Genomic DNA, 26,274 nt, shown 5'->3' with positions numbered 1-26,274 from the left:
GACAATGAAAAGATTTTTGTTTACCACATGTTATGCTTACATAGAGTTGAGTCGATGGCTCGGAAGCCATGCTGTCAGCATCAGCCATGATCAGCACCAGGTTTATACTGTCGAAAAGCGGTCTTAAATCACCCCGTAGAATTTACAACATTCGAATCTAACATTCAAGTGAATACGCTAAATAATTTCGTTTTCTGACTTGGCGGAAGTGGATATATACACAACACACGTTGTCATTTGTATTTATAATTTTTCCTTTTTATTTGTGACAAATAGGGTCTAGTACTGGGGATACAATGTTGTTACAAGAAAAATATGTGACCCAAAAAGTTTCTCATTTCTTTTTGTACGTTTCGTCAGTTCAAATAAAAATACACACAGACTTTATTTTTTCAGCGGTAGTATTTAACTGCCGTCGGCGGATCCGTGATCCGAAAAATCCAAAATGAGTCACCTAATGATTCTATTAAAAACTAGAAATGCTTTCAGTAGTCTAGCCTGGACTGGTTGCCTGACATATTGTACAGTGGTGTTTTAAGTTTGCTTAAAAGTTTCTTTATCTACTTTTATGACGTGTTGATATTTTAAGTCATATTTACGTGGAAATATAGACAATTCTAAAGGGTTCACCAATTTTCAAGCACCACTGTATGTAAGTAGAAAAACTGACAGTAAGAAATGCGCCCTTGAAATTGAATTAAATCTTATATGACAGATGTTGAAAATGCATCAGTAGTGAGACACATCAATAGTAGGGCTGTAATACTCAGATGTAGTCTTGGACTTGAGCCCAGTCTCAAGACGTTTTTTCTATTGTCTTGGACTTGACCATTGGGCTCACCAAATATTCTGGTTGGTTTTGACTGAGTCCAACTGCCTTTAAAAAAAATTGTTAATTGTTTTTTGTTTTATTTTTTTTCCGACCCCTGTATTACTGACGCTGCCCGCTGTGCTCGGGGACGGTCAGGGCCCTAATTGTGCCTCCCCCATGGCTATTTCGGCCCTTAAAATCATCTTCAGTGCTGGAAGAATCTCGATCAAAAAAAAAAGTCCCCAGTTTAGACAGCACCATTGTTTGGTTCACACAGAGATGATTACACCTCCACACCAGGCCAATTAAGACACACTGTGATTGGTCAAAAGCTTGGCACTCATGTGGTCATTATGTGTAGTCGATTTTTATTGATCACAAGCACGCGCTCATTGTTTACACTCTGACTTCCCAAAGTCTCTTCACTGGGGTTGGATTTCAGTAAACGGAGGGATTACTATAAAAGATGACTTATGATAATGATGACGCACATTCATCACTGTGACGACTGCTAGTAATTTTCTCTTCGTCACAGATGGATTATGTTCGTCAGCGACAAATGTGACGAGCACCAACAGGAACCCTGGCCATTATTTAGTTGAATGAAACTTAGTTTCACATCGCAAGCTGCTCAGTTTTGTACAGTTATCTCATCTGATTATCTCTAGCCGCTTTATCCTGTTCTACAGGGTCGCAGGCAAGCTGGAGCCTATCCCAGCTGACTACGGGCGAAAGGCGGGGTACACCCTGGACAAGTCGCCAGGTCATCACAGGGCTGACACATAGACACAGACAACCATTCACACTCACATTCACACCTACGCTCAGTTTAGAGTCACCAGTTAACCTAACCTGCATGTCTTTGGACTGTGGGGGAAACCGGAGCACCCGGAGGAAACCCACGCGGACACGGGGAGAACATGCAAACTCCGCACAGAAAGGCCCTCGCCGGCCACGGGGCTCGAACCCAGACCTTCTTGCTGTGAGGCGTCAGCGCTAACCACTACACCACCGTGCTGCCCTGTACAGTTATGTAAACAAAAATATTTTTTGCTACTCAGTGAAAAATAGACGGTGGCAAATCCTACTACAGACTGTGATTTGCCGCCGCTGACCGGCTACTATTGAGAGGTCTGCTGTAATAAGCGTAAACATGTCTTGAAAGCAATTTCTTTAGTCTAGTCCTTAGCGGGCGAGCTAATAATAATAAAATCAACAGAATGGGGAAGTTTTTATCAATGGGGTTTAAAAGTGGGCGTGGCCAAAACCACTTCCTTTGCGTGTGTAAACGAACTAAGAAACCATCCAATGACAGCACAAAGTGTGCAAATAAGGCAGGTCGTGATCCAATCAGCATGCTTGTGGGAGGAGTCTTTCCAAGGCAGCGCTCCTGCAGTTTGAGCTCAGAGCATTAATTAATTAATTAACTTTTTGGTCACCGTGACCTTGACTCGATGAGCCTCAAAATGAAGGTTCTATTTGAGACTAATGCCCATCTATCCTGAAAGTTTCATGTAGATTGGTCCAGACGTTTTCCCGTAATGTTGCTAACAAAAAAAAACAACAACAAATAAACACAAACAAAGAAACTTGACCAAAAACAATATCTCACCCCAGTTTTTAGCAGTAAAACTCTAAAAACAAAGTACTTAAGACATTGTGAACCACATTCTTCACAGTCTATGCACATATCTGGATCTTAAGAGTATTCAATGATGTACTCAGGATAGATCTGATACTTCTCAAAGATGACAAAAATAGCCGGGTTCTGTTCATTGTCCACACAGCTGTCATAAAACCCTGCCTTCTGTGTCTTCTGTGGAGGTCGGAGAAAACTACTGGATCCTTTTGTAAATTCTCCAACAAGGACAAGTGCAACAAACATCATCTTGGGACCAACTTTGGATTTAGCGTATTTATCTGAGTACTTGGCATCTCTGGCAAAGTAACTTCCTATAAAGAAGAATAAAAAAAATGTGTTACAGTATGATGGGGAAGACACTATGTAAGAAACAAACTTTTTTTTCAAAGGAATTTTTTTTAAATGTACAATGTACAAGGTGAGTACCCTTCCCGGGATGGACATCGCCACGACATAATCCCCTTTCAGGCCTTTCGGCCAGTCAAATCAAACCCACGCCATGTGGAGCATAGGGCAGCACCAATCTCCATTTCCGTAGCCCTCGGCCTCTCACCTATTACATAGCTAGGGTTACAGTGGAGGGGCTAATCCTCTGGTAACCGCGAGAGTTTGACTCCCCACTTGCATCTGTATTGCAGCGTGCCTTGCCAGACGGCAGTAGGTACCATTTTTATGATGGTCTTTGGTATGACCCGACCGTGAGTAGAACTCACGATCTACCGATTGAGAGGCGGACACGCTAACCACTAGGCCACTACCACATTTTTAGTGGTTGGGGCAGCATCAAGGGGCTCTCACACACCTTTCGGCCAGTGGGTGATTAAAAACTTTTTGCCAAATTACATGGAATTCCTCCAAAAATTGTGAGGGAAGTTGATTTCAGAAAGCAAGCACACCTTGATGAAACTACTAAAGTACAGGTTTGTTAGTAATCAAGGGCATAACTCTGGTAAAATTTGCCTGAATTAAACGAATTTTCAATATGCGTTTAACTGTCATATAACAAAGCCTTTTGCCAAGTTTGGTGAAATTTCTCCACAAATTATGAGCGGAGTTGATTTCAGAATAACGTACACCCTCATGAAATTGTCAAAGTACAAGTTATTTAATTAAGGGTCAAAACTGGTAAAATTTTCACAAACGAAATTAAATCGCAATATGTGTATTACAGTCATATAACAAGGCCTTTTGCCAAGCTTTGAGAAATTCGTCTAAAAATTGTGAGAGGAGCTGATATCAGAAGGTGAGCACACCTTCATGAAATTATGAAAGTACAAGGTTGTTAATCAAGGGCCACAACTCTGGTAAAATGCGACCGAATTGAACAAAATAAGAGTATGTGTACTAATGACACATAACAATTATTTTTGACAAGTTTGGTGAAATTCCTCCAAAAATTGAGAGAGGAGTTGAGTTCAGAAGGAAAACACACTCTCATGAAATTGTCAAAGTGTAATTTTGTTAATCAAGGGCTGTAACTCTGGTAAAATGTGACCGAATTTAACGAAATTACAATATGCATAGTACCAACGTATAACAAAGAATCCTACCAAGTTTCGTGAAATTCCATCAAAAATTGTGAAAGGAGTTGATTTCAGAAGGTGAGTACCCTTCGAGGGAGGGAGCGACGGACGGACGGACAGAAAGAAGGAAAGAAATTGCCATGATATATTCCCCCTTCAGGCCTTTTGGCCAGCGGGGGATAAAAATCCTCCATCCTTCGACCTTCCCTTGGCAGAAAACGTAAAGCTTCACCTCTGACTATAAAAGTTAAATCAACAAAATGCTTTTTCTTGTCAATGTTCCTATCAACAAAGCTTAGATTATGTGGCGTGTCTGCCATACGTGTTCCAGTCAGTTAGCTTTTACTGTAGAAATGATAATGCATTCGAACATGCACTTTAATATCAACTTGTGATGTGCCTTGCAGCCAGAATGACTGTCAGAGTTGCTTTTATTTATTTTAAAAAAAAAACCTGACCAATTGAGAAGTCAATGCCATGGTGATATACGATACAGGTGAATTTTTGACACACAATAACCATTAAAATTGTACGCTACCTTTGCCATAAAGTGATCCATGGACACCACAAACCCTCCAGTCAAAGTTTTGCTCACAGATGGCGTCTATTAGAGACTTATCTGTACCATGGAAGAGGTAGCGCTCATCTATAGCCCCCCCTCCGTTCCTCTTTTTCATCTGTTCTTTTTGCCTGGAAAAAAATTAATAATAATTCATTCAAAGCAGTTAAAACTAATACCCAGTAGGCGAGTTTGTAACTCAGTGACCATAGTACCAGAATTAAAAATGCACGTACCACTGAAAAACTCTCCAGAGCGAAGGATTTTGCACTCTCTTGATGCTGTGGATGGTGCTTGAGGACATCGTCCGTTGGAACAGTGTGGATACACTTTTATAATCATGTGCAGACTTTGACAGAAGAACAATCTGAAGGGACATGCTTTGTTAATTATCATTCTGTTTAATATAGTGAAACTATCTTTCTAACCAGTACTCTAATTTCTCTGTAACTAGCAGAAATGTTTAAGTCTTTAGTTAGTAGGCATATCAGGTAAAAATTCAAATTCAATCCAAACTGCTTGAAACTGGTCTCGTTGAATTCAGAATTGAATGCAGAACATACTTTTTACAGAATTAAAATGCATTTATCCGTTCTTAAGATATTACAAATCAAAGATTGAAAAACGGCTTGATTTTTAGAAAACTGCTGTAATATTCTGTATGAGGATCACATGGTCCAAAATGGGCCTCATTAACCAATGAGATCAAATGTTTTTTCTTAACTTTTTTTTTTATTTTTCAAGATATTTACATGGAAATTGGCAGGTACATAGATGGTTGTATAGTGAATACGAAGTTTGAAAAAGTAGTAAAAACAAATGATGCAAATTAGCATTTAATTAGTATTAATTATGCTAATTAGGTAAACATTAAATTGGTACACTCTATAAAAAAAGTAATAAAAGATTATTTCTAATCCCCTCTTTGTGCTCTGTAGGCATTTGTATTTCTCAAAAGTAGGGCCTACTAGTGTTTATATTAAAGAATATTAATGATAATATTCACAGCTTTCAAGGCGACCCTTGAAAAAAACTGTGTGAGCCACATCCAATAAACAACTCCCATTAATTGAACTGAAATTGACACTCGCGTTTCTGACTTCTGGGTTTAAAAAAAAAAAAAAATCATTCCGACCACGAAGATCTCAAAAACTATAGTTATATCCTAAAATAGTTATTTATTTCCATGAATCAGTCGTGATTTGAAAAAATAAGTAGGTAAAGCTATGAAAACTCACTTCAAAATCTCCTGTGAATCATAACATCAAAACTAGCTGACGGAAAATTTTGCTGAATACTTCATCAGAAACAGTGAGAGAACATCCCTATAAAAGTTATCTGATTGATATTCACGAGCAATCCAGTCGGAAACCGATCAGAAGAGAGAGTCTGACCGCTTTCCCGTGACTCAAAACTTTCCCACGAGCAGAGAGTGAACTCTGTTGTACCAACTTCAACCTGCCGTTATTCCCAAAGTACTGAACAGATCTTAACGAGGTAAATTTCTTTGGAAAGCAAAGATTATAAGATTTTTAATGAGAGTATTCACAATAGAAAATATTCAAGAGTTAAGCAATGACAGATTTGGAAACTTAGACGAGCGTCTGCATGCAGAATTTTCACAGCACGGCTAGCGAGCGTCTGATATGCCTAGTATTAGTGTGTGTTTTCATCATTTTACAAGTGAATGGTTATACCAACAGAGTTAATGTACCTGGCAGGCACAAGGCACTTTTTCTCAATATGAAACTGCTCTATAAATGTCTGTACACTCTGAATGTGCTTAATTAATGGGCAGTGTATGAGTGAGTTTAGTACCTTGTAAGAGAAGCTGGGCAGAGCTGATTTATCCCAGTGACCAGGAATATCCACAGAGGAAGAGCCGGAGGTTTCTGGAGCATCACTAAAAATTAAGTATTACCCATCATACTGTAGTAATATTTACTGTTAACTATGCAACACAAATCATTCACCTTAATTAATCAATCATTAACCTTGTGTTTTTGTTTAAATGACCCATTTTAAAATGCTATCATTGAAAAATCTGAATTTTAGTGAACTAAGAAATGTTACAAAAGACTTTATTGAAACAATTTAAATCTAAACTAGTGAGAAAAAGCCAAAGATGGCAGCATGTGAGACTGCAGCAGCTCTATGCTCTCTAGTTTGGTGTGGGTTTTTTTTTTCTGTTTGTTCCTGTTTACAGTCATAATTGTGTGTTTCCAAACTGTGTTTACAGTCAACAAGACTTCGCTGACATTGGATTAAGCTACAGTCACACCATCACAAGTGACTTCCAGAGGGTACCGGGTGAGCACAGAGAGCCTACTAACCTACTGCATAACAGTGTGGGATGCAGGCTGCTCTGCTGCAGATAAGAAAGCGCTCCAGAAAGTGGTGAAGTCAGTAGGGGAAATAACAGGCTGCCCGCTCCACACTCTGCCCACCCACCTCACGCTACCTCAGCAGAACTACATCAAGGACTTCACCCACCCCAGCCACCACCTCTTTGAACTGTTACCCTATGGCAGGCGCTATAATAATAATAATAATAATAATAATAATAATAATATAGCGGCACGGTGGTGTAGTGGTTAGCGCCGTTGCCTCACAGCAAGAAGGTCCGGGTTCAAGTCCCGTGGCCGGCAAGGGCCTTTCTGTGCGGAGTTTGCATGTTCTCCCCGTGTCCGCGTGGGTTTCCTCCAGGTGCTCCAGTTTCCCCCACAGTCCAAAGACATGCAGGTTAGGTTAAGTGGTGACTCTAAATTGAGCGTAGGTGTGAATGTGAGTGTGAATGGTTGTCTGTGTCTATGTGTCAGCCCTGTGATGACCTGGCGACTTGTCCAGGGTGTACCCTGCCTTTCGCCCGTAGTCAGCTGGGATAGGCTCCAGCTTGCCTGCGACCCTGTAGAACAGGATAAAGCGGCTAGAGATAATGAGATAAGATGAGATAATAACATAGCATTTTTATAGCGCCATATACACTATCTGCCCTAAGGCGCTTCACAATAATACAGTTTAAAAAAAAAAAATCTTATGTTTAAGCATTAAACAAAAGATTATCACAATACTTAACAAAACTACAAAAAAGCTTTCTTAAAAAGAAATGTCTTAACTCTTGATTTGAATGATGTTATTGAATTGCTTATCTTTATGTCGGCAGGCAGGGCATTCCAGAGCTTTGGTGCAGCAACTGAAGATGCCCTGACCCCATAGGTCCTTTGATTAGACCTTGGGATGGTCAGGAGGCATTGGCCAGCAGACCTTAGATTGCGACTGGGTTGATAAGGACTTAATAGATCACTAAGATATGCAGGAGCTAAATTATTTAAAGACTTAAGCTAATAATAACATTTTAAAAATATTATAGGTCGGCCAAAACACGCACCTCCAGATTCAGAGACAGGTTTTTCTCCAACAAGCACAAATAAGAATTAATTAATTCATAATTAATGCTGCTATGCACCTGCACTTTATTTTTATGCAGAGTGTTTTATTTAATTTCTAGTATCACAATTCTCATTTGTCTTTTTTGTTTTGTCTTCAATGTCCTGTGTTTCTATGTTTGCACCATAGAGAGGCAATTTTAATTCCGCTGTATATATTTACAATGACAATAAAGGCAGTTCAATTCAAAGTCTTTTTCACTCTAATTAGGCATTCTGTTATGCTTTCAGACTCATCTCATCATCTCTAGCCGCTTTATCCTGTTCTACAGGGTCGCAGGCAAGCTGGAGCCTATCCCAGCTGACTACGGGCGAAAGGCGGGGTACACCCTGGACAAGTCGCCAGGTCATCACAGGGCTGACACATAGACACAGACAACCATTCACACTCACATTCACACCTACGGTCAATTTAGAGTCACCAGTTAACCTAACCTGCATGTCTTTGGACTGTGGGGGAAACCGGAGCACCCGGAGGAAACCCACGTGGACACGGGGAGAACATGCAAACTCCGCACAGAAAGGCCCTCGCCGGCCACGGGGCTCGAACCCGGACCTTCTTGCTGTGAGGCGACAGTGCTAACCATTACACCACCGTGCCGCCCTGCTTTCAGACTCCCAAATTAATTATATACATTATCATTAGAAATAATATTTCTCAGTGTAAATGAACTCAAAGGCAGACTTCTTAAAAGAGAAAAAAAAAAAAAGCTATTTTAAGTGTTTCTATCTGAGTTCATGGTCATATTCTACATATTAAACTGCTGAACTGTAAATGTGTCTTAAAGGCTGACATTTCATGCATTTTTAAGCTACACATCAAAATTACATTCACTTAATTGTATCCGGAGATTGACATTGCAGGTTAAATATTGAAGGTGAATTTCACTTTAAGGCCGGCACGGTGGTGGAGTGGTTAGCACTGTCGCCTCACAGCAAGAAGGTCCTGGGTTTGCGGCTGGCGAGGGCCTTTGTGTGTGCAGTTTGCATGTTGTCTGCGTAGGTTTCCTCGGGTTCCCCCAAAGGCATGCAGGTTAAGTTAGTTGGTGGCTCTAAGTTGACCGTAGGTGTGAATGTTCCAATGTACAAAACCTTGTGAATACTCAAAAATGACTCAGGATACTGAAGACAAATTAAAAAAAAAAAAAACTTTTTTTGTTATATTTATGTATAGTTTACAGCCAATCTCACACGTGAAGCTAGTTCTTGTCAGCTCATCCGGCCGATCAATGATGAGCTTATGCCATCATGTGTTGTCCGTCTGGTGTCGTCCACATTTCACGAAAATCGCTTCTTCTCTCTGAATTCTTCACCAATTTTTATTCTTTTTGGCAGGAAGGTAGGTCTGCCTGGGGTGCATATAGCTTCTAAGCAAATTTGCATAATTGCAATTAATAATGAAGATATGGCGTGATTAAGCCCTAACAAGCAGTTTCCACACAAATCACTTCTTCTCCCTCAATTCTTCACCGATTTTGATTTTTCTGCCATGAAGGTAGGGGTACCTAGGGTGCATATAACTTCTAGCCAGATTTGCTTAATTACAATTATTAATGAAGTTATGGACTAATTAAGCCTTAAATGAGCAGTTTTTAAAAAATAAATAAATAAATAATAATAATAATAATAATAATAATAATAATTCGCTTCTTCTCCGTCAATTCCTCACCGTTTTGGATTCTTTCTGGCAAACAGGTCGGTATTCCTAGGGTGTATATAGCTTCTATATATAGCTTGTATATAGTGTATTTAGCTTGCAACATTTATTCCGCAAGGTGGCCCATTTTAGATCATTCCTTCTGGACTAGACTTGGCCGGAATGAGCTACGCCGTCACTGACGGTCTTGTCTGGGATCATCAATATGTGTTTGGAACATAGTGAGCTATTTTTTGTACTTTTGCACGATAAAAAAATGGCACTGACAAAAATTTAATAAATAAATTGCTGACCATTATGACATTCAATGACATTCATCCATTATCCGTAACCGTTTATCCTGTGTAGGGTCACGGGCAAGCTGGAGTCTATCCCAGCTGACTACGGGTGAAAGGCGGGGTACACCCTGGACAAGTCGCCAGGTCATCACAGGGCTGACACAGAGACACAGACAACCATTCACACTCACATTCACACCTACGCTCAATTTAGAGTCACCAGTTAACCTAACCTGCATGTCTTTGGACTGTGGGGGAAACCAGAGCACCCGGAGGAAACCCACGCGGAGAACATGCAAACTCCACACAGAAAGGCCCCTGTCAGCCACTGGGCTTGAACCCAGAACCATCTTGCTGTGAGGCAACAATGCTAACCACTACACCACCGTGCCGCCTTCTTTGACATATGCGAGTTCAAATGCTTCAAATCACATGGTTTATCTGAAAACTGTACCTTTTTGATGTTCCGTTAACATCTTGTGCCGAGACAAATCGTGGCCTCCGCCGAACCTCTCGTTTTGTTTTGTACTTTATGTTTTGTTGATACATATCTGAAAGTTGAAAATGTTATATGAATGAACTCAATGAAAACACAGTTTGTTTTAAAAAGATTTTTTTTTTTATATAGGTCTTGAAAGATGATGACCTTTTATGTTGAGCACATATTCATGCCCGCCCAGGCTGAATTCAATTTCAGTTTCAATTTCAGAGAGATGCACGTTCTCCAAGGCTTTTGAGGTGATTGATGCCAAAGATTTTCCATCTTCCTACAGACAAAAAAATTCTTAATATTATCTGGTGTGACAAGAATTACTAAGTTATTCAATGGCCCTGATATACATTAAATGAAACTCTGGGTATTTACTCATGGATATTTGTTTGTGAATAAAATGTGCAATAATTATAAAATCAATATATCTTATAGTTATCTAAATTGATATTTACAAATGTATAGTACTAAATAATTGTGAATAAACTTTACTGACCCCCTGGCCATATTCAATCCATCGTCCTTGATCGTTCTTCCAGTACCAAAGCCATTCAGTGGTTAGGATGAAGTGAGGAGGTTTAGTAACGGAGGACGCTGTGGATAGACGACGAACTGGTCTCTCTCCACACTTCATTGAAGTGAAGTCCACAGGTGGTGGCCCAAAGCTGCAGTCCAGAAACACAATATAGTCATACCGTTATCATGAGTTCCCGCGCTAGTAAAAATATATTTTCAGGACAAGCTGTAAGTTACGGAAGCCGCGAGAGGTCCTTCATATAATCTTTTTTTATTCACCTTGTTATCCCGAGATAACGACATAATTAATTCAGGATCTCGAGAAAACAACACAACTAATTCGAGATCTCAAGAAAACAAAAAATTATTTCATGATCTCAGCTGGATCACTGTATCTCCGTCGGTAGAGACAAAGCCGGGCCAGTCTTCTGCGGAGGTGCCGCGGACTAATTTTGAAATTATCCCTTATTAAAAGACTTAATGCAATCTCTCCCTGTGTCAACCCCTGATCAAAATATTGCCTTATTAGGTGATCGATTATTCCAGACATCCTAATGACCAAAGTTGCGTCTATACAGAATGAGAAATAGCCCCAAAGTCAGCATATCACAAGTCTCTTGGCGCACCTGAATGAACCATTTCTCAGCTGTTTACTCAAGATCATGAAATAATTTTGTTTTCTCGAGATCACGGAATAATTGTTTTGTTTTCTCGAGATCTCGAATTAGTTGTGTTGTTTTCTAGAGATCCTGAATTAATTATGTCACTATCTCGAGATAACAAGGTGAATAAAAAAAGGATTATAATAAGGGCCTCTCTCGGCTTCCGTAGCAAGTAGCAACCTGGCTCGTGTTTTAGTTTTAGCTGATTAGAATATTAATGACGCCTGTATCTCAGCCCATGTTTACATTAGACCATATCAGCAGATCATCAGATTAACGTTTTTAAAACGATTAGCGTGCACACAGCATTGCCAATACACGATTTGCGTGCACACAGCAACGCCAATACACGGATACGCTCGGTTCCGCAGGCATCCTGCGCTCCAAATCACTCCGCCCTGAACAGCGAGTGCCCTCTGGAGGGTGCGCACTCCGGCCCTGCGCAGCTCACAGAGCGCGCGAGTGAAGTGCACAAGCCACGATTCGGGACTGAGCCGCTGTGTGTGTGATCCCAGCGCATATCACTTACTACTTGCAAGTGGAAGGATGGCAAGCCTAAAGACAATCATAACTACACAATGGGCAGTATTTGCATCAGTATTTGCAGTATTTTCATACTTTTATACTCTTTAATGAAAGGTGATACAAGGCGGAAGTCCGCGCCGTTTTTCAGCAGTCGCGTCACATGACCAACGCCAGCGAATCAGGAAGGTGGATGTCACAGTGACATTGTCCAATGAGACGCCAGCTAGAGCTCAGCACAGCGTATCCGCGTATTCTCAATGTTTACACAGCACCGGAGCTGACACGATCTGGATTGAATACGTGGACGCTGGCGGATTCCCGTTTCCTGGCGTTTCCAGGCGGTTTAATGTAAACGGACAGTGCATCCGCGAAGAAAACGAGACAGATACGGTCTAATGTAAACGTAGCCTCAGTGGTTCTCTTCGGTAATCATTGCTTTCTGGTCTGTGGCAGGAAATGCCCCATCTCTTCTCATCCTTCCTTGATCTTAAAAGGACCAACAATGTGCTTTTCCTCATTGTCACATATCTGTTATTTCAACATACTATATTTTTCAATCGAGCTACACTATATGACCAAAAGTATGTGGACAGCTGACCATCACACCCATATGTGTTTCTTCACCAAACTGTTGCTACAAAATTGAAAGCACACTAGAAGGTCTTTGTATGCTCTAGCATTACTGGAACCTTTACTAGAACAAAGAGACTCAAACCTATTCGAGCATGACAATGACACTGTGCACAAAGTGTGGTCTGTCGAGATGTATTTTGCCAAGGTTGGAATAGAAGCGCTTGAGTTGCCCGCACAGAGCCCTGACCTCAACCTCACTAAACACCTTTGTGATGAACTGGAGCCCTGACTGTGTGCCAGGCCTCCTCACCCAACATCAGTGCCTGATCTCACTAATACCCTTGTGGCTGAATGGACAAATCCCCATAGTAGTCGGGCTGTTAAGGTGAGAAATTGTTCACTTTGTGATAGAAGCACGACATTTGGCACACTAGCTCAAGTTGCTAGATATAATAATTCTAGATATGGGGGCATTTCAAATTCGGCTTCTAAACCCTGGAATACGGATGTGCAAAATCGAGCCAACATGAAAACGAGGCTAAATGAGTTTTCTTTTGTTTTGAAGGTATTTTTATAAGATTGCTTACAAAAAAAAAAAAAAAGACACGTTGATTGAATGTCTACCTCACAAATAGACCTTGTGTCCGAAATCACTCACTCATTCACTACTCCCTATATAGGGAATTACTATACTAGTCCGTCACGCCAGTATTTACATCATTACTGTCGCACAATTAAAACGTGCCAGATCAGTCGGCTGGTGGGTTTTCAAAATAATAAATACATGCACGTATTTTTGTGATAAATCCATATTATACTGAGTGCATTTCCCACATTAATCAATACAAAGTACCTGCATCTTTCAGTTTTGTTTTTTTTTTTAAATCAAGGCTGAATACTTTCTTCTTTGTCGCTGCCTTTTATTAAATCAAATTTGAGACTTTTAATTTGATTTCTTTCAGTGCGACTGCAATGCATAATGGGATGTATTGCTTTGGTTAGAGACCATTGTTGTACACTACTTTTCTTGATGCATTGTGGGATACTTTGAGTGCACTATATACAGTGGTGCTTGAAAGTTTGTGAACCCTTTAGAATTTTCTATATTTCTGAATAAATATGACCTAAAACATCATCAGATTTTCACACAAGTCCTAAAAGTAGATAAAGAGAACCCAGTTAAACAAATGAGACAAAAATATTATACTCGGTCATTTATTTATTGAGGAAAATGATCGAATATTACATATCTGTGAGTGGCAAAAGTATGTGAACCTCTAGGATTATCAGTTAATTTGAAGGTGAAATTAGAGTCAGGTGTTTTCAATCAATGGGATGACAATCAGGTGTGAGTGGGCACCCTGTTTTATTTAAAGAACAGGGATCTATCAAATTCTGATCTTCACAACACATGCTTGTGGAAGTGTATCATGGCACGAACAAAGGAGATTTCTGAGGACCTCAGAAAAAGCGTTGTTGATGTTCATCAGGCTGGAAAAGGTTACAAAACCATCTCTAAAGAGTTTGGACTCCACCAATCCACAGTCAGACAGATTGTGTACAAACGGAGGAAATTCAAGACCATTGTTACCCTCCCCAGGAGTGGTCGACCAACAAAGATCACTCCAAGAGCAAGGCGTATAATAGTCGGCGAGGTCACAAAGGACCCCAGGGTAACTTCTAAGCAACTGAAGGCCTCTCTCACACTGGCTAATGTTAATGTTCATGAGTCCACCATCAGGAGAACACTGAACAACAATGGTATGCATGGTAGGGTTGCAAGGAGAAAGCCACTGCTCTCCAAAAAGAAATTGCTGCTCGTCTGCAGTTTGCTAAAGATCACATGAACATCGTGAAGGCTATTGGAAAAATGTTCTGTGGACAGATGACACCAAAATAGAACTTTTTGGTTTCAATGAGAAGCGTTATGTTTGGAGAAAGGAAAACACTGCATTCCAGCATAAGAACCTTATCCCATCTGTGAAACATGGTGGTGGTAGTATCATGGTTTGGGCCTGTTTTGCTGCATCTGGGCCAGGACAGCTTGCCATCATTGATGGAACAATGAATTCTGAATTATACCAGCCAATTCAAAAGGAAAATGTCAGGACATCTGTCCATGAACTGAATCTCAAGAGAAGGTGGGTCATGCAGCAAGACAACGACCCTAAGCACACAAGTCGTTCTACCAAAGAATGCTTAAAGAAGAATAAAGTTAATGTTTTGGAATGGCCAAGTCAAAGTCCTGACCTTAATCCAATCGAAATGTTGTGGAAGGACCTGAAGTGAGCAGTTCATGTGAGGAAACCCACCAACATCCCAGAGTTGAAGCTGTTCTGTATGGAGGAATGGGCTAAAATTCCTCCAAGCCGGTGTGCAGGACTGATCAACAGTTACTGGAAACGTTTAGTTGCAGTTATTGCTGCACAAGGGGGTCACACCAGATACTGAAAGCAAAGGTTCACATACTTTTGCCACTCACAGATATGTAATATTGGATCATTTTCCTCAATAAATAAATGACCAAGTATAATATTTTTGTCTCATTTGTTTAACTGGGTTCTCTTTATCTATTTTTAGGACTTGTGTGAAAATCTGATGATGTTTTAGGTCATATTTATTCAGAAATATAGAAAATTCTAAAAGATTCACAAACTTTCAAGCACTACTGTAGGGTGTAAATAATCCTCACTAAGGTTTCGGACAGCACTACAAAATGGCGTCCTCACTATACAGTGCCCTATATAGTGAGTAGGGAGTGATTTCAGACACTGAGATAATTTCTTGGTCTCACGGGTATCACATGGTTAGTCACATGACAAGTCACATGACATAGGGGTACAGTATTAAGTAAATAAGGCTGCCAGAAGAGCATTTTTGCAGTTCAAAGTTTTAGCTGTTAATATGGATTATGATCATGTTATAGCAAAATATTGAAAAAATACCTCTCGTCATTACTGATTACAATCCCCACTACAGAAGCATAACGCTGTACACTGAAGATTAGCCATACATTTATATCGACCCGAACACCCTTTCTTGCAACCACAATGAATCAAATGCCCCCATACCTCAAATTATTATATACATCAACTTAAGCTAGTGTGCCAAATTTCATGCTTCTATCACAAAAAGAACAATTCCACAATGGGTAAATAAGTAAAAATTAATCTAAATTGAATAAATTTATTCATCTTCAGTAAGCCTATCCAGGGAACAATGAACACACCCTGAGTAGGATGCAAGTCCGCATCTCACACACACACACACGCCTAGGTGCAATTTAGCATATCCAATCCACATACTGGTATTTTTTGCAGGTAGGAAGAAACAAGAGAACCTGAAGACACCCATATGGACTTGGGCAGAACATGCACCAAACTCCAGAAAGACTGTAACCGGAGCTCAGGATTGAACCAGGGAACCTGGAACTGTGAAGCGCCACTGTGCTGCCCTTGAATTTGATTGATATAAATCTGCAGCAAATGAGTGGCATTCACTAGTAGCTTTCTGCTTTTGCAAGTAGAGAAACGATTCTGGCCAGAGACATCAATCAGGACATCTGTGTGACCAAGTTTGACCATCCGATCAATGTCCTGGCTCAGCTCATATTATACAACGGTACCCTACGGCATATTTTCAGGTGAAAGGAGAATACGTGATTTTATTCTATCCACAGTCACTGGATATGAGCAAATACAGTGCCTTGAAAAACTATTCATACCCCTTGAACTTTTTCACATTTTTCCACCTTACAACCACGAACTTAAAAGTTTTTAATTGAGATTTTATGTGATAGACCAACACAGAGTAGCACATAATTGTGAAGTGAAACGAAAATGATAAAATGGTCTTCAAAATTTTAAACAAATAAAAATCTGAAAAATGTGGTGTGCATTAGTATTCAGCCCCCCTGCGTCAATACTTTGTAGAGCCACCTTTTGCTGCAATTACAGCTGCAAGTCTTTTGTGGTATGTCTCTACCAGCTTTGCACATCTAGACACTGAAATTTTTGCCCATTCTTCTTTGCAAAATAGCTCAAGCTCAGCCAGATTGGATGGAGAGCGTCTGTGAACAGCGATTTTCAAGTCTTGCCACAGATGCTCAATGGGATTTAGGTCTGGACTTTGACTGGGCCATTCTAACACATGAATATTCTTTGATCTAAACCATTCCTCTGTAGCTCCGGCTGTATGTTTAGGGTCACTGTCTTGCTGGAAGGTGAATCTCCTTCCCAGTCTCAAGTCTTTTGCAGCCTCCAACAGGTTTTCTTCCAGGATTGCCCTGTATTTAGCTCCATCCATCTTCCCATCAACTCTGACCAGCTTCCCTGTCCCTGCTGAAGAAAAGCATCCCCATAGCATGATGCTGCCACCACCATGTTTCACAGTGGGGATGGTGTGTGCAGGGTGATGAGCAGTGTTAGTTTTCCGTCACACATAGCGCTTTGCATTTAGGACAAAAAGTTCAACTTTGGTCTCATCTGACCAAAGCACCTTCTTCCACATGTTTGCTGTGTCCCCTACATGGCTTCTGGCAAACGGGACTTCTTACGCCTGTCTTTCAACAATGGCTTTCTTCTTGCTACTCTTCCCAAAGGGCCAGATTTGTGGAGTGTACGACTTATAGTTGTCCTGTGCACAGATTCTCCCACCTGAGCTGTGGATTTCTGCAGCTCCTCCAGAGTGATCATGGGCCTCTTGGCTGCTTCTCTGACCAGTGCTCTCCTTGCTCACTCTGTCAGTTTAGGTGGACGGCCATGTCTTGGTAGGTTTGCAGTTGTGCCATACTTTTTCCATTTTTGAATGATGGATTGAACAGTGCTTCTTGAGATGTTCAGAGCTTGGGATTTTTTTTTAATAACCTAACCCTGCTTTAAACTTCTCCAGAACTTTATCCCTGACCTGTCTGGTGAGTTCTTTGGTCTTCATGATGCTGTTTGTTCTTCAGTGTTCTCTAACAAACCACTGAGGCCTTCACAGAACAAGTGTATTTATGCTGAGAGTAAATTACACACAGTAGGACTCTATTAACTAATTACCGGTAGATGACTTCTGAAGGCAATTGATTGCACTGGATTGTATTTAGAGGTATCAGAGTACGGGGGGGGGCCTGAATACTAATGCACACCACATTTTTCAGATTTTTATTTGTTTAAAATTTTGAAGACCATTTATCATTTTCGTTTCACTTCACAATTATGTGCTACTCTGTGTTGGTCTATCACCCAAAATATCAATTAAAAACTTTTAAGTTCGTGGTTGTAAGGTGGAAAAATGTGAAAAAGTTCAAGGCGTATGAATACTTTTTCAAGGCACTGTACGTGCTCTGATTGGCTACTCTACGACTAGGCTGTCAGCTCATATACCGTGAGTAGAGAAAAACAAAATGGCAGTGTGTTGCTGAACCAACCAAGGACGAAATAAAAACTACTTGAAAACAAAACCCCCAAAAATACAAAAAAAAAAGCAATGGAATGAAAGTACTTGATGGTAATAACATCATTTTTAATTTTTCAAGAATTATTATTATTATTATTATTATTATTATTATAGCATTTTTCACAAATTGTTCCTGTCATTTCGCCGGTTTGCTTCCATTCTAAGTGGAAATGACTTTGTCGGCTGTTTTGTATACAAGTTATCAAATTTGCAAAAAAATGAAAGTAAAAATGCTCTGTTTCTCAAAATCCAGTGAATGTGGATAGAATAAAACAGTTATTCCACTCAATCTCATCGTACATGACTTATAGCCGCAGTCAGCTCATGTACGACTCGATTTCATGGAATAACTTAAATGTTGCAGATGTGACGTGCAGCACATATAATTATTAGGGTGCATCAGTTGCCCTCACTTTCATAAAATCTGATGCATTTTTGTTTGGGTGTTCCTTTTCACCAATAAAGACATCCTGTAAAATGTTTTGACCATATTCAAAAGTCTAATGGTGGCACCATGAGGTTCATTTTTTGCCAAAAAACGCTTATTTTATGTTTTCGCATAAGGTTTGAATCACAATGTTGGACTCCATTTATTGATTTCTTGTGACCCAGAGATCATGTTAAGAACCTTTGCAAGGGGTTGAGAAGCATTAATGTGATTCATAATACATTTGTATTGTTTAAAAGTAGTTGAACAATGATTCAATGAACAGCTAAAACTCAAACTGTGCTTGATAATTATATTTAGAATATGTACTAAAAATGTGTCTCTAAAGATATTTGGTATACTCTATAAGGTGCCATAATGTTTCATGAAAAGTGATCGAAATTTTGTCACAAAAGTCATAAAATAGCAGCTTTTTCCAAAACTTTGAGCTCCTGGCTGGTGCCACCATTAAACTTTTGAATTTTGTCAAAAAATTTCACCCGGTGTGTTCTCTTACTAAAAGGAACATAAAAACAAAAATGCATCACGATCGGAGGAACTTTTCATTTTTAGGGGGCAACTGATGCACCCTAATAGTTATATGAAATACCTTTTGTCATTAGCTGGATTACAGTAGGCCCTCTCAACATCATCTTCATTGGGCAAGTGTTTCCATGTTACTCCATCTTTATCCAGAATCTCCCATTTATAAGGCAGATCATGATGAACACGGACACATTTCTCTAACAGAGAGATAAAAAAAAAAAAAAAAAATTGGTCCCGTGATCATTAAAAACAAGATCAGTTTAATGGACAGTTACCAGATTTCTAGATTATGGTCAAATTTCAATGAAGTAAAAGATTTATAAGTGTAATCTGACCTGCAGCTGTGATAAATTTGGAACTGAACGCCTGAGTATGAAGTAATATTTTGATTTTTGAGACACTTAGTGAATTGTTAAGGGTTGATACCTTTGAAACTGCATCCCTTGCGCACGAAGAAGAGGCAGATTTCATTCCTGTCTGCCTCACTCACTGAGCTGCTAGAGTGATGCCTTTTCTTCACTTGTTCATCTGGCAAAGAAGAGACACTGTTAGAAACTAGGCTGTGAAAGCACTGTTTGCATTGCTGTACAGTGGTGCTTGAAAGTTTGTGAACCCTTGAGAATTTTCTGTATTTCTGCATAAATATGACCTAAAACATCAGATTTTCACACAAGTCCTAAAAGTAGATAAAGAGAACCCAGTTAAACAAATGAGACAAAAATATTATACTTCGTCATTTATTTATTGAGGATAATGATCCAATATTACATATCTGTGAGGGGCAAAAGTATGTGAACCTCTAGGATTAGCAGTTAATTTGAAGGTGAAATTAGAGTCAGGTATTTTCAATCAATGGGATGACAATCAGGTGTGAGTGGGCACCCTGTTTTATTTAAAGAACAGGGATCTATCAAAGTCTGATCGTCACAACACATGTTTGTGGAAGTGTATCATGGCATGAGCAAAGGAGATTTCTGAGGACCTCAGAAAAAGCATTGTTGATGCTCATCAGGCTGGAAAAGGCTACAAAACCATCTCTAAAGAGTTTGGACTCCACCAATCCACAGTCAGACAGATTGTGTACAAATGGAAGAAATTCAAGACCATTGTTTCCCTCCCCAGGAGTGGTCGACCAACAAAGGTCACTCCAAGAGCAAGGCGTGTAATAGCCGACGAGGTCACAAAGGACCCCAAGGTAACTTCTAAGCAACTGAAGGCCTCTCTCACATTGGCTAATGTTCATGTTCATGAGTCCACCATCAGGAGAACACTGAACAACAATGGTGTGCATGGCAGGGTTGCAAGGAGAAAGCCACTGCTCTCGAAAAAGAACATTGCTGCTCATCTGCAGTTTGCTAAAGATCGCGTGGACAAGCCAGAAGGCTATTGGAAAAATGTTTTGTGGACGGATGAGACCAAAATAGAACTTTTTGGCTTGAATGAGAAAAGTGTTATGTTTGGAGAAAGGAAAAACACTGCATTCCAGCATAAGAACCTTATCCCATCTGTGAAACATGGTGGTGGTAGTATCATGGTTTGGGCCAGACAACGACCCTAAGCACACAAGTCGTTCTACCAAAGAATGGTTAAAGAAAAATAAAAAAAAGTTAATGTTTTGCAATAGCCAAGTCAAAGTCTTGACCTTAATCCAATTGAAATGTTGTGGAAGGACCTGAAGCGAGCAGCTCATGTGAGGAAACCCACCAACATCCCAGAGTTGAAGCTGTTCTGCACAGAGGAATGGGCTAAAATTCCTCCAAGCCAGTGTGCAGGACTGATCAACAGTTACTGGAAACGTTTAGTTGCAGTTATTGCTGCACAAGGGGGTCACACCAGATACTGAAAGCAAAGGTTCACATACTTTTGCCACTCACAGATATGTAATATTGGATCATTTTCCTCAATAAATAAATGACCAAGTATAATATTTTTGTCTCGTTTAAGTGGGTTCTCTTTATCTACTTTTAGGACTTGTGTGAAAATCTGATGATGTTTTAGGTCATATACCGTATATAGAAAATCCTAAAGGGTTCACAAACTTTCAAGCACCACTGTACTCTGCGAATGACCTTGTACTCTGTACATCTGCTCATTAGCTTCCACTCTGGTGAAACTAACTTAGGATAAACTAAGATAGGGTTTAATACTACATGTGCCTGGAACAAGAGAGGATAAAATGTACTTTGTGGTAGGGGTCGACCGATAATCGGCCTGGCCGATATATCGGGCCGATATTCTGCATTTTTAGGGTTATCGGTATCGGCCATAATTTCCACCGATATGCCGATAACATGCCTTTTTGCAGCCATTTCGTTCCTAACGCGACTGTCACTGCACGTCCTTTCCTGCACTCGCCTCTCTGAGTTCAAGAACACGGTCCCGCCCACCACAATATCTGATTTGTTTGGCACAAGAGATATAGCCAATCAACACGCGCAGCTAAACACTCTGAACTGTTTCAAGGCGCCTGTATCAAGGTAAGGACACGCTGCTTTTGCCGCAATAAGTCACAAACACACAAGTTGCAAAAGCACAACATCATTATATGTTTACATTCTTCATCTACTACTCGTTAAAATTGTCCATTTGCATCTGTGTAGCCAGGCAAACTTAGCCTACGGAAGGAAGCACCTGAATTAGCCTACAACCAACTAGTCTTGCTGAAACAGCATAACGTAGGCTGCAGTCATTTTTAAATCCCCGTCTGGAAACGTTGTGAATGTGTCAGTAGTTCTACTCGAACAGTAGAATGACAGCCATACAGAGAGGTGGTCAAGGGAAGATAAAATAAAACGTAATGTTTGTGTTCTGTAGGCTAGCGCAAGCCTACTGGGCTATTTGTTATGGTGATGAGTAAACTTCATGGCGTGACTCGTGCTCAGAAAGCGCACTGCACTTGTATGTTAGGTAACTTTATAAAGCGCTATTTGAACATTTAAACAAGCCAGGTGTGACTAGTATTTATAATTCTTGCGCAAGTGATTCTCCTCGCTAGCGCTTCTGATTCGGAAAGCGATATACTCTTAAAGGAGCAGCCGCTCCTAATAGGGAGTGATAGCCTACTTTATGTTTGATTTTACTTTTTAAAAAATGCTGCAGGCAGCTCCCTACACTTGATTTGTTATTTAAAAACTACTTGAAGTTGGTAAGTCTTACTTAGTTCTTAGTGTAAAAGAATCCAGAGTGTATTTTCATTTATTTTCCACAGAAAATGGTGAGCTGTAATATAGTAGGGAGTGATTTATTTTTTTTATTGGTGAATATTTATTTTATTATTATTTTATTTCTCATTTTATTCTAACTAATGTTTGACTTTATTGTACAAATGCTGCTGGCATCTCCCTGCACAAAATTTCATGTTCAATTTTACAATTAAACATACATTTCATGGATATGAAGGTCTGTGTCAGTGTGTGCTATGTTTAATTTCATGTGACTTATAATGTTTACATTTATCGGTTGCACATATCGGTTATCGGCATCCCAATTCCATAATAATCGGTATCGGTATCAGCCCTGAAAAAACATATCGGTCGATCCCTACTTCGTGGGTGAATTTTTGTTATCCATCCAACCATTTTGACATATCACTATAGTGACGTGGCCGATCTGATGGCTTCAGCCATCAAAGTCTCTAGGATACATTACAGAAGTGGCTTCCCATTGCCTTCTACTGGATTATTATACAGGTTTTCTCCTCTCAACTATTCACACACACATTTACACCTATGGACAATTTAGAGCCACCAGTTAACCTAACCTGCATGTCTTTGGACTGTGGGAGAAACCGGAGCTCCCGGAGGAAACCCACGCGGACACGGGGAGAACATGCAAACTTCACACAGAAAGGCCCCTGTTGATCACTGGGCTCGAACCCAGAACCTTCTTGCTGTGAGGCAACAGTCCTAACCATTACACCACCGTGCCGCCAATTTTTGTGATAGCGTATAGAATTTTTGTTATAAATTTCTTTATACCACAGCGCTGTTTAAATCAGGATTCCTTGGCCCATGGCCCACCTTTCCTCAGAATTTCATTAAAATCCATTCATGACTGAGTTACATTGGGAAAAGCCAAACAAACAGAGGTGTAAACATACTGTAACTTCCTCCAACAAATTTGGCAGAGGTAATAATCAGGCAACCACAGGAAAGTCTTCAGGACAGAAGGTTTTTCTGGTTTCTTCATAACATGACGAGGAGTGGAGAAGTAGTATACTGGTACCAAAATTCAAGAACAAGAGTGATGTCCAGTGCTGCAGTAACTATAAAGGCATAAAGTTGACCAGCCCCAGCATGAAGTTATGAGAAAGAGTAGTGGAAGCTAGGCTAAGAGGAGAGGTAGAGATATATGTGAGCAGCAATATGGTTTCATGCCAGGAAAAAGAGTACCAGAGATGCAATATTTGCTTTGAGAATGTTGATGGAAAAGTATAGAGATGGCCAGAAGGAGCTGTATTATGTGTTTGTGGATTTAGAGAAGCCATATGACAGGGTGCCGAGAGAGGAGTTGTAGTACTGCATGAGGAAATCAGGAGTGGCGGAGAAGTATGTGAGATTGGTGCTGGATATGTATGAGGACAGCATGACAGCAGTGAGATGTGCAGTGGGAATGACGGAGGCATTTAAGGTGGACGTTAGACTGCACCGGGGCTCGGCCCTAAGCCCTTTCCTGTTTGCAATGATAATGGACAGGTTGATAGATGACAGCAGGCAAGAGGTCCCATGGACAATGATGTTTGCAGATGATATTGTGATCTGTAGTGAGAACAGGTGGAAGAAAACTTCGAGACATGGAAATATGCACTAGAGAAAGTCAGTAGGAGCAAGACAGAATACATGTGCATGAATGAAGGTGAGGACAGTGGAATGGTACAACTACGAGGAACAGAGGTGGTCAAAGCAGATAAGTTCAAATATCTGGGGTCAACTGTCCAAAGTAATGGCGAGTGTGGAAGAGAAGTGAAGAGAGTGCAAGCAGGTTGGAATGGATGGAGCAGAGGGTCAGGAGAGATTTGTGACAGAAGGTTGCCAGCCAGAGTGAAAGGGGAAGTGTGCAAGACAGCAGCACTGACAAAAAGACAGGAAGCTGAACTGGAGGTAGCGGAGTTGAAGATGTTGAGATTTTCATTGGGAGTGACAAAGTTGGACAGGATTAGAAACAAGAATATTAGAGGGACAGTGCTTAGTCTTTTGACGAATCAAGGAATTCCCCTAAAAAGTAGAGTACAAACGTACTGAGCATGCATTAGGCCTGTACTTATATACGGAGCAGAGACATGGCCGATGACTAGGAACCTTGAAAACATGGTGAAGAGATGTGATTGCCGGATGCTCCAATATATGGCAAATATACACTGGGAAGAGGGAATATCAAGTGAGGAAGTGATAGAAAGATGTCAAGTAGAAAGCATACAGAATTTAATGAGAAGACAACATTTGAGATGGTTTGGGCATATCAAAAGAAAAGAAGAGAGTAGTGTGGTATGGAGAGCAGCAGAAGCTGTAACTGATGGAAGGCGCCCCCGAGGAAGGCCCCTGAAAACATGGAAGTGTATAGAGGAAGATCTGAGGGAACTTAACCTCGAAGAAGAGACGGTCTATAACAGACTGAGATGGAGAACGCTCATAGCTCATCCAACCCCATGAAATATGGGAACAAAAGGATGTTAAACGAAAAAGAAGAGCATGTAGGACGGCTTGGAGACAAAGCGAAAGAGGCGAGATTGAGATGGCTTGGACATGTACAGAGGAGAGATCCAGGGTATATTGGGAAAAGAATGCTGGAGGTGGAGTTGCTGGGGAGAAGGAAAAGAGGAAGACCAAAGATGAGATTTGTGGATGTGGTGAAGGAGGACATGAGGACAGTTGATGCTACAGAAAATGATACAGAGGACAGGGGGAGATGGAGGGACATTAAACGTTGTGGAAAGAAGAAGCCAAAAGAAGAAGAGGAAGCAGAAGACGACACGCTGTGTTTTTTCATGTTACAAACTTCAAGAAAGAGGCTTCTATGGACATGACTCTTTATAGCTGCTATAAGTGAGATCTTTAATTTCTCTCTAAAACGGTCTGTGATTCCCACATGCTTCAAGAAAACCACCACTGCTATCACTAAGATGTCTGCAGCCAAATGACTATCACTGAATGACCTCTACATCTGTTCCTCTCTTCCAGCCACCATGGATCTTCTCCAATTGGCATACCATGAAAACAAATCAATGGACGATGCCATTGGTCTGGCGATGCACAGTGCTCTCACACACCTGGATAAGAATGGGAATGCTATTCATCAACTACAGCTCATTCTTTTAACACCATCATTCCAGCCAAACTCATTGCAAAGCTTATTTGGGATTGAACATTCTTCTGTGGAATTTGGACTTTCAAATGAGCTGACCCCAACTGGTGAAAATCAGTGACTACGTGTCCTTGACACTATCTCTGAACACAGGAACTCCACAGGGATGTGTTCTCAGCCTCCTCCTGTACTCCCTGTTCGCTAACGACTGTGTTGCTAAGCACACTCAGCAACTTTTGAGGCTCCTGCCCCAAAATCCTGACCAACTTCTACAAATACACCATAGACAGCATCCTGACTGGGTGCAAGACTGTCTGGTTTGGCAGCTGCTCCCTCCACAATGGCAATGTCCAAGAAAGGCTTTCAAAATCATCACAGACCACAATCACCCAGCACAGACCACAATCACCCAGCACATGGACTGTTTCGCAGACTACCATCAGGCAGACAGTACCGCGACATTCAGTACAGAACCAGGCTGAAGAACAGTTTCTACCTGCAGGCCATCGGGATCCTGAATAAATGATAATCCAGTCACTACTCCTTCTTCCACTCTATCACTCACGCCTCCACTAGCTCCAACACTCAGTCACCTCACTGACAGCTCAAGGACAATCTCTTCTCTTGTTTCTGTCAGTTTTGGGCATGTTGCAATATTTCTTAAGGGCACTATTACCACTTTACTGCCACTAAGGACTAAATACTGTCAGTGTTCAAGATATGGATTTAGTATAAATATGCAGGTGATTATAGAAAATTGCGTGCTGATCGGTTGTGAAATTCGGACTATTTCTTGATAATCACCTCGAGTAACTCGGCAAAACGGCGGCCAATCACTTCGTCACGGTAAGTGAAGATGAATTACAAATTATGTAAG

At 40.5% G+C, this 26,274-nt stretch overlaps 1 protein-coding gene across 1 annotated transcript in view; it reads right to left on the bottom strand.

The window, feature by feature from the left end:
- Window positions 1-230: 230 nt before the first annotated feature.
- parp12a (poly (ADP-ribose) polymerase family, member 12a) overlaps window positions 231-26,274 on the bottom strand; it is a 38,066-nt gene continuing 12,022 nt past the window's right edge. The window contains exons 4-12 of the mRNA XM_060923663.1: window positions 19,524-19,625; window positions 19,162-19,294; window positions 10,903-11,071; window positions 10,563-10,683; window positions 10,371-10,467; window positions 6,354-6,438; window positions 4,772-4,902; window positions 4,515-4,666; window positions 231-2,764 (exon numbers count right to left, since the gene is read on the bottom strand). Of these exons, the coding sequence (XP_060779646.1) occupies window positions 2,511-2,764; window positions 4,515-4,666; window positions 4,772-4,902; window positions 6,354-6,438; window positions 10,371-10,467; window positions 10,563-10,683; window positions 10,903-11,071; window positions 19,162-19,294; window positions 19,524-19,625 (1,244 nt within the window). The 3' untranslated portion in view covers window positions 231-2,510. The remainder of the gene's footprint in view (window positions 2,765-4,514; window positions 4,667-4,771; window positions 4,903-6,353; window positions 6,439-10,370; window positions 10,468-10,562; window positions 10,684-10,902; window positions 11,072-19,161; window positions 19,295-19,523; window positions 19,626-26,274) is intronic.

The sequence above is a fragment of the Neoarius graeffei genome, chromosome 6 (assembly GCF_027579695.1).
Source record: "Neoarius graeffei isolate fNeoGra1 chromosome 6, fNeoGra1.pri, whole genome shotgun sequence".
In the NCBI taxonomy this organism is placed as follows: Eukaryota; Metazoa; Chordata; class Actinopteri; order Siluriformes; family Ariidae; genus Neoarius; species Neoarius graeffei.
Note: the sequence above shows the minus strand (reverse complement) of the source record. Positions and strands in the feature narration are given on the sequence as shown.